Below are 17,559 nucleotides of genomic sequence, written 5' to 3' on the forward strand. Positions count from 1 at the left end.
CTTAAAGAGGGACAAGGGTAATAAGCTAATACTAGCTCCTAATTCGCACATGGCCTTATCAATGGTCTCACTCCTAATCACACAAGGAATAGAAAAACTACTTGGATCCCCAAGCTATGGAGGCAGCTTCTTAATGACAGTACTTCTTTCCCTAGTTAAAGCTATTGTCTCATTATGCTCTATCGTTCTTTTCTTTGAAAAAATTTCCTTTAAAAATTTAGCATATAGAGGTATCTGAGACAAAGCTCCGCAAATGGAATATTAATGCAAATCTTTTTAAGCATATCAACAAACTTATTAAATTGTGCCTCCAAGTTAGGCTTAGCAAGCGTCAATGGGAAAGAAACTTTTGGTTTATCAAGCGATTTTTCATCCTCTATTACGACTCTCTCACCTAGAAGCTTAACATTCTCTCCCTCAATGTTCTTAGCCTTAGCAATGGTATCTTCTATTTTACTACCCCCAAAAGAAATAGCATTAACATGGGTTTGGGGTTGGCTTCAGTTTGACAAGGAAAGACTCCCGGTGTTTGAGAAGAAGTAGCCACCTGTTGGGCCACTTGGGAGATCTGAGTTTCAAGCATTTTAGTATGAGTAGCAATAGAGTCTACCTTAGTATTGAGTTTGGAAAGAGAATCGTTCAGAATTCCGGTTTGGTTTTTAAGCTCTTGAAGCTATTTAGTTTGATTCATGACATAGTTTTCCATTAAGATTTCCAAACTAGATTTCTGAGGGACTCTCTAGTTGTTTCCATAGCTAGGTGGTGCCATTTGTCCATAGGAATTTTGAGGGTTTTTATAAAAGTTTTGGTTTTGCCTCATTCCTTGGTTGTATTGAGCGTAATTCATTTGCTCAACAGTTTCAGCAGCACTACCTAGCTGGCAATCAACACCACTATGACCAAAAATACCATAAATTTCAAAAGGAGGAGATACAGAAGTAGGTTTGACCGCACTAATATTCATTTTATCAAATTTTTAAGTGAGTGCGTCAACCTTATCAACTAGATAATCAATAGGAGATACTTCGTACATACCTGCATCTTTTTTAGAGGGTGAAGAAGCAGTAATGACTCTTTCGTTAGTCCACTGGTAGTGGTTCTGGGCCATGTCCTCAATCAAGGCATATGCTTCCGTATAGTTCTTGTTCATTAAAGATCCACCTGCAGCTGCATCAACAGTCATTTTTGTGGTATATGATAAGCCATTATAAAAAGTGTGGACTATGAGCCACTTCTCTAAACCATGGTGGGGACAAAGTCTAAGCATTTCCTTGAAACGCTCCCATGAATCATAGAGAGATTCCCCATCTTTTTGATTGAACCGTGTGATTTGGTCTCTTAGATTAGCAGTTTTAGAAGGGGAAAGAATCGGGAAAGGAATGCTCGCCTCATTTGATCCCATGAAGTGATGGAACCAACTTCTAAAGAATGGAACCAAGCGCTAGCTCTATCCCTTAAGGAAAAGGGAAAAAGGTGCAGTCTTACGGCTTCTTGGTTCTCTTTTTTGGTACCACTGAGTCTTAAGAAAGTTGAAATATGCAGATTTGGATCCTCAGTGGGTGATCCAAAAAACTAATTTTGCTGCACCAAGTTAAGTAGTGCAGACTTAATTTAAAAATTGTCACCCTCGACCGATGGGTACACAATAATAGCCTGTGGCTCATCAGTTGAGGGTGTCGCATACTCCTTAAGAGTGCGTTCAGCCATAACGATATTATTTTGTGCTTCTCTTTTCTTTTATGTAACAACCTTTCGATCTCGTGATTCACCAAGACTTTTGCTTCTACGCATAAAAGAATAAGAACCCAAGAAGTTAACGGTAACAGAAAGAAAGAAAGAAGAAAGAAAAGTAAAAAGAAAAAGAAAAATCTAACCACTACTAAAAAGTTAATCAAATTAGTTAACTCCCCGGCAGCGGCGCCAAAAACTTGATGAGATAAGTCCGCAAGTGCACGCTTTATCGAAGTAGTAAAAAGAGAATATCGTTCCAACAGGGAGTTGTTCAATTCAATTGACTTTTATTCATGATTAGAAGAAAGTTCAGTTGTAAAGTTTGGATTTTTAGAGATTAAAAATAACAATAATAAAAAGCGCCTTGGGATTATTGGTTCATCTAAATAACAAGTCCTTCACAAACAAACCCTAAACGAGAATTTTATATTGGACCCACTTTCTAAAGACAAGTTTCTCTTAAGCCTATCACATCTCCTTTCGGTCTCAGTGAGTGTGTTCCTCTAGCAATCACACCTATTCTCATGGTTGATTGCTATTGGAATCCTTGAAGAACGAAACTTTATTTGTCTCACGTTTTCTAGACTATTCTTATGTTTCGCAATCCTTGTCTTATTTCACTTGTTCCAATATTAAAAATTCATCTTTCGATCCATCACTTGATATTTGTAATGATGAATTAACAAATACTAACCCTCCGCTGTCGCTTTATGAGTTTGATATTTGTCAATTCATTATAAAAATGGTGAAATTAGATTAGAAAGTAGATTTATATAAAATTAGGGTTCGAGGCTTGGTTTGATTAGGATTATGACATTAGACTTATCCAACAATCCCAAGACAAGAAGAGTCTACTCACTCATGTTCATCGTAGACATAGAAGAGAGGAAGGAGAAGAACATAAAATAAAAAGAACTTTTATTAAAAGAAAACAATTGTCACTATTGAATTCCAAGAACAAAAGATGAATTGTTGTGATAGGTAGCTACTCTATTTATAGTTTACAACGACTTAAGCCCTAAGAAATACATCACTAGAATGTTCCAGAAGAAACCATGGGCTTTTAGGTCAGAAATAAACTAATAGGTAGCTTGTCCATGTAGCAAAAGCAGCAAAAGAGCATCCTGGGGGTTGGCACGACCGTGTGGCTGGTGGCACGGGCCGTGCCAAGCTTCTGATTTGGGGGAAACATATTTTTGTACTCAATCTTCATATTTTAAGCACGAATCAACTCCAAATCCTCTTTCTTTTGCTCCAAGTCTGAATCTTTAGAATATTTGTTCCTTAAATTAAATAACTTGCAATTGAAGTAAAATAGTTCTAAAAAGGAAATAATATTAAATAAAATAGACTCAAATATAAATAAAACAGACTCAAATATTATATTAAAAACACTAATTATTGACTCATCACTTCATGAGATGACAAAGGGTACTTCCTCTATTTTTTTTTTGTTACAGGGGTATGGTATGCTTGGTGTTGGAGAAACAATATTATTTTTTAGATCAACATTGGCATATTCAAGATGTGGTGTGAAAGACCTTTTTGTTACATGATGAATGCATTTCTTACTATCTCAATCTTGGTTTAGAACCATACTCATCGCGCCTCTTAGCTCATTGGATCCCCCCTCTGGAAGGTACATTCAAACTCAATATTGATGATAGCGTTCTAGAAGATTTTGGTTGTTTAGGTGCTGGTAGTGTTGTTTGCAACTACGATGGAAATTGGATAGCTAGTTTTTCTCACTATGAAGCTGGAGGTGATGCATTATTAGCTGAGTTACGTGCTATCCAGATAGGTATTGATTTTTGTAATAAAAAAAGGCTATATGCCAACATTATTTGTGAGAGTGATTGTTTGGAAGCAGTTGACCTGATTATTGCTAGTCGTGATCATACTTTGCACACCTATGCTACTGACATCATTCATATTAGAGATGTTTTACATGGAAATGGAAATGCAACATTGGTGAATGTTCTTAGGGAACAAAATATGTGTGCAGATTTTATGGCTAAGGAAGGATCACATGCAAGGTACACTGCTCACTGGAACTGCCCTCCGCCTCGTATAGAATCTCTCATCCTGAAAGATAAGTTTGAAACTTAATTTCAACTCTCCCTCTTTTTTTTTCTTTTTCTTTTTGTCTTGTTACATTGTAACACTACCAAAAAAAAAATGGATTAACCAAAACTTCAGATGCTTTTTTGTTTTTAATAAATGTTGATTGATTGAGAGAGCCAAACGATATAAGAGTTAGTTTACAATGGTTTAAAGAGACTAAAATATATCTCTCTCGGATCCTAACCTCCAGTCGTTGGGATTTGGGAGTTACCAAAAGTTAGGATCTGCAATACCTTAAATACAGAACACATAATCATATACAGAACAGAACATATAGTTGTGAACACAAAATCATTCAACACACTCATCACATTCAACAAACATCAAAACATTCAAGTAAACTTCAAAACATTTAAGTAAATTAAAATATATCAAACAACCATATCTACAACTTTCATGAAGACACCTAAACCCAATTCGGAACTTAAACTTGCCAAACTGAGACAATAAGAAATGTATGGTGACATCAAAATCGCAGTTCTGCTGTGATTTCACTTTGGGGAACCCTTTTCGAGTCTGTTTTTTTTATCATATGCACCCCAAACTTGACCCTACTCTTCACCCCATGATTACACTATCATTCAAACACTAATTCTTTGTTAACCTACTGGATTATCCACTCTTTTTAAGGCTAAAAAAATCAATTCAAAAACCTAAACAAGTTTTCCTCTATTATCATCTTTCAACTTCATCTTTTAATTCGTTCATCATAAATCTCTCATCACAATCTCATCATAACAACAACAACATATTAAAATTAAAGAGAACCCTCCCATCATAGATTAAGATACCCTAAAGTGCAAAGATTCTCCCCCTTACCTCGATGTTTTGCAAATTGATGAATTCCTACGGTTGAATCTCTCCTTGGCCTTTCCTCTTAACCCTAGTTTTCTTCTTCTTTTGCCTCATCTATCTTTTTCTCTTTTTTGTTGTAACCCTAATTCTCTAATCTCACCCATCTATTTATAACATGCAAGAGTTTGTTTCTCACTTAATCTTTTTAACAGGGTTACTATCCGCACCTCTATTTTGGTTACTATTCTTGTTGTAACTTCACCGCCTTGCTATTCACACATCCTTTGCTTAAATAATTAAAACACTACTCATCTCACTAACTACATCTCTTTTCTATCCAATTTTACTAATACACCTATGTTCACAATCTACTTTCTTATAAATCATTAAAACACTACTCACCTCACTAACTACATCTCTTTTCCACCCAATTTTACTAATTCACCTCTGTTCGCAATCTACTTTCTTATTCTTTCTAAAAACTATATTTTCTTCCTAAACATTATTTTCTCCCGCTCTTTAACGGCCTAACCAACCCATCCATTTTCTCCTAATCTATTCTACCAATGAATTCAATAATTAAATTAATACTATCTAACAACCAATATTAATAATAACAATAATACTAATGTTATCTAATAATAATATTAATAAACTAATATTAAAAATCGGGGTATTACATCAATGAATTCGTTGAAACCAAATCCTAGCCTTTCATTTCATTTTAATCAATGGCTCGTAATTACTCACATTAAGTAACCGTGAACTCTTTTTGTGTGCTTTAATTTTTCTCTTTAATTTAATTTAATTTAATTTTTGGTAAACAAATCTAGTTCTTTATAATATTATTAAGTGCAATTTATTTGTATGATGCTAATAACAAAATAATTGTAAAATTCATATTCAAGGTAGTTATTATTTTACGAATAATTGATATCAACTTGTTGAAAAAGGGGATCACAATGATGTTGGCTTGCCTTTTGATTCTTGATAGACATAATCAACACTTAGTAGATATACATCAATCGTTTTCATTATTTTTTAATTAAATTTTTGGAAATTTTATTTTTTGTAAATTATCATTTGTATTAAATTTCTGGAAATTTCAATGGACACTCTTTAAAAATTTCTCTCTTATGTGTCCCTTTCTCTCTATCATGCCCATATTTTGTTTGTATTAAGTGTTCCATTTTCTACAAAACCTCTTTCAAATGAATTACTCAATTCTACGTTATAATGATTAACAATTTAACGTAGTGAATCCACGACCAACAACAATTCAGATTCTTATGTACCAATGGTGAAAAAACAAGTGTAATGAAAAAATGTTAAATATCTCTATATTACGAGATATACTCTCGAGAAAACAAGTGTAGTGAAATTTTTTTATTTTTATCTTTGATTTATACTACACTTATATCAGTGTAATGGAAACACATATTATTGTAAATCTGAAGTTTACACATTATATTATTTGTGCAATGGAAGCACATAATATCGTAAACCAAAAGTTCACAAATTATATCAAATTTATTGTTGGCAAGACCGGTTGGCTTATCATGGATCTATTATGATGCATAAACTACTTGAAAAAAATGGATATACATTGAAGAGGCAGAAGATTCTTCAATCTAGTAACTATTGTGCGTTACTAGTTCCCTGAGAAAGTTAACAATTTAAAAGAATGAGTATCTCACTTATATAAGGTGATATTTAAATTAATACACCGATCATGTGAATCACTTGAATATTATATGATTTGAATCGATGCATCAACTAAATGATCACATGTATATTCACAACCAGAAGTTTGTGAGATTATCATGTCAACAAATTTGACTAAGAGTTTATTTTCTAAACTTTTTAGAAAGCATTTGATAAGTATCATTCGTTAATTGAAATTGATATGGAACAGCTGGTAGCATCTGCTCATAAAAATGGACTTAAAGATCCATTCTTTAGACGTCTAAAGTTAATCGTATGATTGATACTTATCAGACCTTACTTTATAAACTCTATTTTGGTTATGAGATCATGTCTTATAAACTCTATTTTAGGAATCAATAATCTTGTATGTTGAGATATTGATTTGCATCAAGCCAACACATTACTATATGGAAGTCCTCCCCTTGATCTATCATTGATTTTAGGTTAACCACATGATATTTCTCATCTAAGTGAATTTTTGTATGTGTTGTGTATATCACAGTTGCTCCAATATATTGCACTAAGATAATTCTTGAAAGAATATTGGGAAAGCATATTTGATGTGAATCTCCATCTATTATAAATTATATTGAACCAACTTATTTACAGCCTAGTAGGCTGATTATCAATTGATGAATTAGTTTTCCCAATATTAGACGGGAGATAATAAGCAGCTACAAACGTGAACCTGAAGTTCAAATAAATTATTTGAAAGAAAATATTATTGTCTTGTCCTGATCCTCACGATATAACTCATTTGCAAAGGTAAACAAATCAAATATCAGCTGCTAATGCTCCAAGCGAAATTGATTTCCATGTTGGATAATCTAATATTTCAAATGAGTTTCAATGAAGTATGATAGATCAATCAGTTCCAAATATAAAAAGCCTTGAATAAGAAAAGGAGCTTAAAGGAATGATAACCTAAACAAGGATATAGAAATTCTAAAAAGAGTTTTATGGCATAATTGATTTTTTTTCCAGTTCCAGAAGAACTGATCAGGGACCTGAAACTTATGAAATATCAATAAATTATGTCATGAATGAAAGATCTCAATGGAACCAGATGGAACAGAAATGAAGTCAACGTAGACGTGTTTTTGAATAATATAGTATTATGTGTGATAAGTAATAATGAAGATCATGAGTTAAAGTCTATTAAAGTTATTGATAATGAAAATATTTACAAATGAAAGAGAGATAATTCTAGTGAAATCAAACTCGCTTCATGAAGCAAACTTTGTTTGGACTTGTAGTCTGCACACTTAATATATATATATATATATATATATATATATATATATATATATATATATATATATGGGGGCTGTTAACTTGCACCCACCTAAAACCACTAAGGTGCAAGTTAACAAGCTGCACCTACTTGTACTTTACTAAAACACCCTTTTGTCTCTATTAAACTTTATTTTAATTAAAAGGACATGTTTTAAATAGCATAAATAATATTTGTTTAGAATATAAAAACATGGGTGTTTTGATAAATAACTAGTAGGTGCAGCTTGTTAACTTGCACCTTAGTGTTTTTAGGTGGGTGCAAGTTAACAGTGGGGGCTGTTAACTTGCACCCACCTAAAAACACTAAGGTGCAAGTTAACAAGCTGCACCTACTTGTACTTTACTCAAACACCATTTTGTCTCTATTAAACTTTATTTTAATTAAAAGGACATTTTTGTAAATAGCATAAATAATGCTTGTTAACTTCCACCTTAGTGTTTTTAGGTGGGTGCAAGTTAACAGCCCTATATATATATATATATATATATATATATATATATATATATATATATATATATATATATATAGAGAGAGAGAGAGAGAGAGAGAGAGAGAGAGAGAGAGAGAGAGAGAGAGAGAGAGAGAGAGAGAGAGAGAGAGTTTGATATGTTCACCTAAAGTGAATTGGTAAATATCTACCATTTATTTTTAAGAAACGTATATTGTTTAGAGACATATTCACCTGAAGTGAATTCAAGAACTTTTTCATACTTGATTAAGTTCGGTAGCACATGAAAGACTCAAATTATATTAAAGATGTGTTACAATTTATTTGTATATGGCTCAATTGATAGAGATGGTTATATGAAACTCCCTGAAGGATTTCATCTGCGTAAGACACATAATCAAAACTATTGAAGATGTGACATCATTTGTCCATTTTATGGATATTGAAATGAATTTGTTATAATCGATTTTATGATAATTATTAAAACTCCTGAGAAGATTCTAAAATTTGTTATACAAATGTTGATATGAAAAAATCTAATTGATTATTTACTAGAATGATTGTGATGTCACTTGATGTGAGTAAATATCACGTCTTCAGGAAAATTATGAACAACTTGAATTGGTCAGGTGAGGACACTAATCGTGGTACTTTATTTTTGTCAATATTAGTAAATACAGATATTGCAGCAAAGTCAAACATACAATTTGTACCTTAGAGAAAGAACAATATCACCCAATCGATTGAAAATGTTAACACCACATCAAGGAAGTGGAGAATGTTCTTTATTAAGGATTATGATTATACACATACAAGAAACTTGCAGCTTTCTAATTTTAAAAGGAGATCTTTCAACAACTCAATATGAAGATATCTCAAAAGCTGCTAATTTGGAGAAAAGTATGAAGATAAATCATATCTTTCTACATAGTCACCGCCAAGTAAAGATTTTGATTAACTAGTATAAAAGATTATTTAAACTTCTTCTTCTCATATATAATTATCTTTATGAGGGGGAGAAAAAAATGTGTTCTGCATTGTGTTTCTTTAACCATGGTTTTATCCCACTGGATTTTCCTGGTAAGGTTTTTAATGAGGTAGATATTTGACACAAAAGGATGCTGTACTCTTTTTCTTTCACTAGAATTTTTTCCCATTCGATTTTTCTCTAGTAAGGTTTTAATGAGACATATCCTCGATGGACATCCAAGGGGGGTGTTATGAATATTATAAGTGGATGTCCATATAACAATTGGGTTATTGAGTTATACTATTAGCTTATTGGGCTATATTGTGTTTGCTCCCCAAGTCCAAGTCACTGGTGATTGTTCCCCAAGTCATTGTACGTTACAAGAATATAATAGAATCATCTCTATTCACTTTCTTTCTCATTCTCTACTTCTCTCAACTTTATTAACTTTATTATTCTTCCTATTTCTTCAGTTTCATAACAAAATTATAGTTTGATATTTTTATTTTTTACTTGTTTAGTTAACTCTCCAAATTGAAAGAAAGCACGCAAATTCAGAACTGTAACTCTTTATTCTCTCTTAGTAACCACCGCCGGCCACCAGTTTTTCGGCGCGCTCCGGCCGCTGTGGTCGACGACGTCTTTCAGTTGGTCTAATCAGTTTTAGTAATTTTTTCGTCGACCATTTTTCTCCCCACCGTGTACTGTCATTGACAACCACCGCGTCGAAACTGTAGCTTCACCGATGTGTTTTCTTTCTTCACAGTAAGAAAACTTAGTAACAATTACCTTACTCTGTTTGAAGGAAGTACATTCGTGTAATATTTGAAAATTTTCAATTTTTATGAACAATGCTTATTTTATGTTATTGATCATTTAACTAAATTTATGTGAGTGAATTGAATTGTGTTAGGGATATCATCGTAATGCGGAAGCACAAGATTGATGCAATTGGGAATTAAAGAGAAGTAAGTAAAATAACAAGAGAAATAACACACAAGATTTACGTGAAAACTCCTCAATATGAGAAGTAAAAAACCATGGGCGATCACGAACAAAGTTCCACTATGTAAAAGAAAAGAGTACAACAAGTCCTCTTATAGTAATGAGGACAAAGGACAATATTTTTTCTCAATATCTCCTAAAATACTCTCTAAAATGGAACAAGAATTCTCACCAAAAAGCACACTCAAGTGTATGTTACAAAGTGTGTTAATTGTTATGTGATATCTCTATGTATCAAGCCTTTCGTGTTGCTTACATATATATAGGCCTTAATCTCATACTTAAGAGTGAAGGAATCAAAGCTGGAACATCCACCTAGAGTAGGAGCTGGAAGGCTATTAGAGAAGTAAGAAACTAAGCATGAGGTGTGGAACATGCAGCAAGCATGACGTGGGAGCTTGGAAGAAAAACATGATTTCTCTTGGTCAAAGATTGCAGGCACATCAAATCCAAGAGTAACCGACCTCATAAGTAAGTCAAACATAATGGCTTGTAAAAGTGGAGAATTAGAGCCACATAATCTAACAATCTCCACCTTGGTTCGAATTCGACAAGTGCTCATCGCCAAATAAAGCTCCGAAGGGCACTTAAGTATTGTAGAGACCAACCAAGTTCAGACAATGCTGAAACTTGGTATTTGGAAGTGGCTTGGTAAGCATATTTGTTGTATTCTCAGAAGTGTGAATCTTTTCACCTATAATTTCACCAGCAACAACAATATCTCGGATAAAGTGGCGTTTTACGTCAATGTGTTTGGTCTTGTCGTGATAACGATTATTCTTGGTCATATGAATAGCACTCTGGCTGTCACAAAACACAGTAAAAACACCCTGCGTAAGACCAAGTTCATTGACCAAACCTCGAAGCCAAACAGCCTCTTTAACACCCTCTGCTGCTGAAATATATTCTACTTCAGTTGTAGATAAAGCAGTAATAGATTGAAGTGTAGCTTTCCAGCTGATAGCACTATTACAGAGAGTAAAAATGTAACCAGAATGAGATCTTCTTCGATCAAGATCACCACCATAATCTGAGTCAACATAACCTACAACATCATTGGTTGTAGCCATTTTTCTCTTAAATACCAAGCCAATATCAGAAGTACCTTTTAGATACCGAAAAATCCATTTTACAGCACTCCAGTGACTTTTGCCGGGATTATGCATATACCAGCTTACCACGCTAACAGGATATGCTAGATCTGGTCTAGTACATACCATGGCATACATAAGACTGCCAACTGCGTTAGCATAAGGAACATGTGACATATGCTCCATCTCTTGCTTTGTGTCTGGGCAAAGTTCTGAAGATAACTTGAAATTGGAAGCAAGTAGAGTAGAAACAGGTTTGCAATTATTCATTTTAAACCTATCAAGCACTCTCTCAATATAATTTTGTTGAGATAAGAACATTTTACCAGCTTGACGGTCCCTGTGAATCTCCATACCAAGAATTTTCTTTGCTGCACCTAACTCTTTCATATCAAACTCATTATTGAGTTGCGTTTTCAATTTCTGGATCAAAGACTTGTCACATGGTGCAATTAGCATATCATCAACATACAGTAACAAGTATACAAAAGATCCATTTTAAAAATTTTGAAAATAAATGCAGTCATCATATTGACTTCTGCAATAACCTTGCCCAATCATGAAAGAGTCAAACCTTTTGTACCACTGCCTCGGAGCTTGCTTAAGGCCATATAAGGATTTCTTCAAACGACAGACAAGATGCTCCTTTCCAGGAACAATAAACCCCTCAGGTTGATCCATGTAAATTTCTTCTTCTAGCTCTCCATGTAGGAAAGCTGTCTTCACATCAAGTTGCTCCAACTCCAAATCAAACAGAGCAACAAATGCAAGTAAAACACAAATGGAAGTATGACGAACAACATGTGAGAATATCTCATTAAAGTCAATACCTTCCTTTTGATTAAAGCCTTTAACGACTACTCGTGCTTTGCATCTTGGATTTTCAACCCTAGGAATGCCGTCTTTCTTCTTATAGATCCATTTACACTTTAATGGTCGTTTGCCTTTAGGAAGCTCTGTCAAAGCCCAAGTGTCGTTTTTATGAAGACTCTCAATTTCTTCATTCATAGCCACTACCCACTGAGAAGATTGAACACAAGAAACAGCTTCAGTATAGTTGGCAGGTTCAACACCATCATTTACCTCTTGTGCAATAGATAGTGCATAAGCAACTAAATTGTCGTTATCAGTGTATCTAGCTGGCTTTCTAATTTGTCTTCTAACTCTGTCCAGGGCAATAGAGTAATCATCTCCTTGTTGCTGAATAGGAGAAGTGGTACTATCTTCACTGTCATCATCAATAACATGATCATCAATGTTAGATTCATTTGTAGATGAAGATGGGACATCAACATTAGGAGTTGCAGGCTTTAATACAAACTCCACCTTCTCGCTAGTACTCTGCAGATTACCTGTACTAGGAAAAGAAGACACAAAAGACTGTTTTCCAGGAGATAATAATGCATCCTCATTAAAAGTCACATCTCTACTAAGAATTAATTTTTGAGATTTTGGATTAGAGCACCACAAACTATACCCCTTAGACTCAGATGCATAACCAAGAAATATGCACTCAACAGCTCTTGGAGCTAATTTGCCATCATTGATATGTGCATATGCAGGACATCAAAAAATTCTTAAATTAGAATAATCAACAGGATTACCTGACTAAATCTCTTCTGGAACTTTGAAGTCATGTGCCGAATGTGGAGAACGGTTGACCAAGTAACATGCAGTAGATGTTGCCTCGGCCCAAAGGTCACGTCGATGCCATAACCCAGCATTTGAGAGCATACACCGAGCTCTCTCAAGTAGAGTCCTGTTCATACGTTCTGCAACACCATTTTGCCGGGGATTCCTTGGAATGGTTTTGTGTCTAGCAATACCATGATTTATGCAGAACTCATTAAAGTCACCACTGCAGAACTCTAATCCATTATCTGTTCTGAGCTTCTTCACATTTTTCCCTGTTTGAGTTTCAACAAGAATTTTCTACTTCTTCAATGTGGGAAAAGTCTCATTTTTATGCCGCAGAAAATAAACCCAAATCTTACGAGAAAAATCATCAATGATAGTCATCATATATCGGCGTCCTCCATAGAAAGCAACTTTTGAAGGCCCCTAAAGGTTAGAATGAATATAATCAAGAATACCTTTGGTACGGTGAGTTGCAGTAGAGAAACTAACCTTTTTCTGTTTCCCAAAAACACAATGTTTACAAACTCCAACTTACCGATGCCTTGTTTACCAAGACGACCTTGCTTGCTCAAAAGATGCATGCCTTTTTCACTCATATGGCCCAGGCGCCTGTGCCATAATTTTGTGACATCATTTTCAGGCATAGAAGATGATACAGCTGCTGAACCTGTCACAACAGTCCCTTGCAGGACATATAAATTACCAATTTGGTTAGCTTTCAATAAAATAAGAGAACCTTTCGATACCTTTAAAACTCCACCTTCAGCTGAGTACTTGCACCCGAGAGACTCGAGAGTGCCAAGAGAAATTAAATTCCGCTTCAAATCAGGTATATAGCGGACGTTCGCCAAAGTCCTGACAACACCATCATTAGTCTTGATCTGAACTGTACCTATTCCTGCGACCTTGCATTGGGCATCATTACCCATCAAGACAACACCACAATCAACAGGTTCAAAAGTGGTAAATAAATCCTTAGAAGGACACATATGAAAAGTACATCCAGTGTCAAGAATCCATTCTGTTTTACTCCTCTTATTAGAGGTGACAACAGATAAAGTAATATCATCGCCAGAATCAGCTTCAATATTGGCAGCTTCAGGGGATTGTGGAGATTTTCCTTTTTCTTGTTTTTTCTTCAAGATAAAACAATCAGAAATCTCGTGGCCAGATTTCTTGCAATAGCGACAGGTTTTGTTGGATTTGCGTCCTCTGGATTTGGATCTGGATTTTTTATGACTGGTACTCCCTTTTTCTTGAGTTCTACCTCTAACACTTAAGCCCTCACCCTTGTCCACAGAATGAACTTCAAGATCAAATTTTTCTTTGGACAATAAATTAGATTTAACATCTTCAAAGGATAAGGTATCATTATTTCCAAACAACATGATTTCTTTGAAATGTTTGTAGGTAGAAGGTAAAGAGACGACCAACAAAACAACTTTATCTTCATCATAAATTTTAACATCAATATTTTCCAGATCCAAAATGATAGAGTTAAATTCATCAAGATGAGATTGAATAGGAGTACCTTCAACCATTCTAATGGTATAAATACGTTCTTTGAGACGAAGCTTGTTTGCAAGGTTCTTGGTCATGTATAGAGTTTCTAACTACAGCCATAATCCCGCAGCAGTTGTTTCATTGACCACTTCATGGAGAACCTCTTTTGACAAGCAAAGTTGGATTGATGAAAGTGCCTTTTCATCCAACTCGTCCCACTGATCATCAGTCTTGGAAGCTGGTTTCTTCGACTTTCCATCTAAAGCTTTCTTTAATCCAGTCTGAGTAAGAACGGCCCTCATCTGGACTCGCCAAATAGAAAAGCTAATCTTGCCATCAAACTTCTCAATGTCAAATTTGGGAGACATTTTGAAACTCCCAACTTAGAGCTCTGATACCACTTGTACGTTAGGGATATCAGTGCCATGCGGAAGCACATGATTGATGCAATTGGGAATTAAAGAGAAGTAAGTAAAATAACAAGAGAAATAACACACAAGATTTATGTGGAAAACTCCTCAATATGAGAAGTAAAAAACCACGGGCGATCACGAACAAAGTTCCACTATGTAAAATAAAAGAGTACAACAAGTCCTCTTATAGTAATGAGGACAAAGGACAATATTTTTTCTCAATATCTCCTAAAATACTCTCTAAAATGGAACAAGAATTCTCACCAAAAAGCACACTCAAATGTATGTTACAAAGTGTGTTAATTGTTATGTGATATCTCTATGTATCAAGCCTTTCGTGTTGCTTACATATATATAGGCCTTAATCTCATACTTAAGAGTGAAGGAATAAAGCTGGAACATCCACCTAGAGTAGGAGCTGGAAGGCTATTAGATAAGTAAGCAACTAAGCATGAGGTGTGGAACATGCAGCAAGCATGACGTGGGAGCTTGCAAGAAAAGCATGATTTCTCTTGGTCAAAGATTGCAGGTGTAACACCCCGTTTTCCCAACGTAAAATTTTCATAAATAAAATCAGAGTTTTTCATCATAAAACCGAATGTCACATTTCTTAAAAATCATAAATGGAATAAATAATAATTTATCCTTCAAAACGTTCAACAACATAATATTTAAAACTTTGCAGTGGAATAGTTTGACAACTTAAATAATCTTTGGCACAAGGGCCTCAATATAAAATCTCATAAAACTTAGTTCAACATCAATTCTTGAAAGATTCATAAACTAATACGTAAGGAACAGAAAGTAAAGACATAATCCCATCCCGTTATGTATCAGAGCACCTAAGACACACACACTTGTGAGGAGTCCATTCACGACCGCAACTAATCTTGGTTACCTGCAAGTTACCCATACGAAGAGCAACATTTTCAAGCAGAAGGGGTGAGATTTCACAAAACAATAATATTAACTAGCATCATTAATCTTCCTACATTAGTCATAAACTCATCATATATCATCAAAAATACAATCATAAACATCATCATATATCTTCATAAATATAATCATAAGACATCATCTTATAGCATCATAAGTACAAACATAAACGTCATCATATATCATCATAAATATATTCATAAAAGCATCATCACATATCATCAAATACTAATCGCAAACAATCATCGCATTTCATCAAATAATAAACATAACACCGTCATATATCATGAATTAATAATCATAACATCGTCACATATCATCATCTAATAGACATAGACATCATATCATAAATCATATAGCATCATATCATAAATCATATAGCATCAATATAAAATCATCATCATAAACCACTTCATAATCAACCATCGTAAACAACTTCATAACCATTCATCATAAACAACTTCATAATTATTCATCATAAACATCTTCATAATCATTCATCTATAGTCACTTCGTTAAAACATCACAACTTAACATCTTGACTCGACAATGCATCTAAACTCGACTATGCAACTCTTAACGTCTTAAACCATCTCGAATCATCATGAAATGCAAATGCATGTGGTACCATTCTAGGGCATAAGCCCTCATCGTCGTTGAGCATAAATATACTCCTAGGGCATAAGCCCTCATCGTCATGGGTTGAGCAAAAGCTCCCAGGGCATAAGCCCTCATCGTCTGGGTTGAGCAAAAGCTCCTAGGGTATAAGCCCTCATCGTCGTGGGTTGAGCAAAAGCTCCAGGGCATGAGCCCTCATCTATAAATGAGTATGCATAGACTCAACATCTTATGTCTTAGAAACTTCATGAACATATATGACATCTTAACAACTTGACGACTTCATAACGACTCGACGACTTAACAACTTCATATCATCTTAACGTCTTAACATCTTAACATCTTAGCATCTTAAAACATCATATATAATTCACATTAATACTCATATAAAAATATCACATTGATAATATTAACAGCAACATGACAACACACAATTAATTCATCATATATCATCGTATTCAAGTATCAACAATTTATCCTGCATCTTTGTACGAACATAAATCATCATGTACACCATATTTTCATGTCAAACCAAGGCTACTAGAAAGATATCACAATTATCAACAACTTTCATGTTTACAACAAAGATTAATTCAAAACAGAAACATATGAACAAAACGCAAAAACATGAAACAGAGAATGCTGTCACCGTACAATTTCGCTAAGACCTCCTTGGAGTATTTTCATCATAACTCAAAAATTAAAAATCATATTCATGTCAAACCAAAGCCACTGGAAAACTAACAAAATTATCTAAAACTTTCATGTTTACGCCTAAGACCAATTCTGTACCGATCAATACCAGTTTTCATTTTAAATTCGGAAAAGTTGTGCTGAAAGTCCATAAAAATTCACTGTGACCTACGTGCATTAATTTGACCATAACTCAAGTTCTATAAATCTTTTGAAGTCAAACCAACGACATTAGAAAGCTAACATCCATACCTACAACTTTCGTGTTTACACCTAAAGCCAATTCAAAACTGAAATGTGTGAAAAAGATGCAAAAACATGAAACAGAGAATGCTGTCAGGGATAGCTCTCGGGAAAACTCTATTTTTCATCCCAAAATCCCAATTTTGAATCCCCTAAGCCCAAATTTGGTCCCAAAGTTTGTTTAAACGTTTCTAAACATGAAAAGACACCCAAATCCATATAAAACTTGAACTAAAACACCCTTTCAACAAAAATCACCATTTGACCCATTTTTCATGAAAACCTTCAAGAACAACATAAATTCACTTCAAGTTCTATGATTATGATTACCCATTGCATCAATCATT

At 34.3% G+C, this 17,559-nt stretch overlaps 1 protein-coding gene and 1 non-coding gene across 2 annotated transcripts; both read left to right on the forward strand.

Moving 5' to 3' along the window:
• The first annotated feature begins 1,238 nt into the window (after positions 1–1,238).
• Positions 1,239–1,345, forward strand: LOC146954799 (small nucleolar RNA R71). The gene has a single exon (XR_015025151.1). It is a non-coding gene; the product is annotated as a small nucleolar RNA R71 (small nucleolar RNA).
• A 1,807-nt stretch (positions 1,346–3,152) lies between these two features.
• Positions 3,153–3,840, forward strand: LOC146954800 (uncharacterized). Its single transcript, XM_085746031.1, has 2 exons — positions 3,153–3,162; positions 3,323–3,840. The coding sequence occupies exons 1-2, from the start codon at positions 3,153–3,155 to the stop codon at positions 3,838–3,840; spliced, it is 528 nt and encodes a 175-aa protein (XP_085602157.1).
• The last annotated feature ends 13,719 nt before the right edge of the window (positions 3,841–17,559 follow it).

This window comes from Medicago sativa, chromosome 1, assembly GCF_051527215.1.
Source record: "Medicago sativa cultivar Bolivia chromosome 1, Bolivia_mono, whole genome shotgun sequence".
In the NCBI taxonomy this organism is placed as follows: domain Eukaryota; kingdom Viridiplantae; phylum Streptophyta; class Magnoliopsida; order Fabales; family Fabaceae; genus Medicago; species Medicago sativa.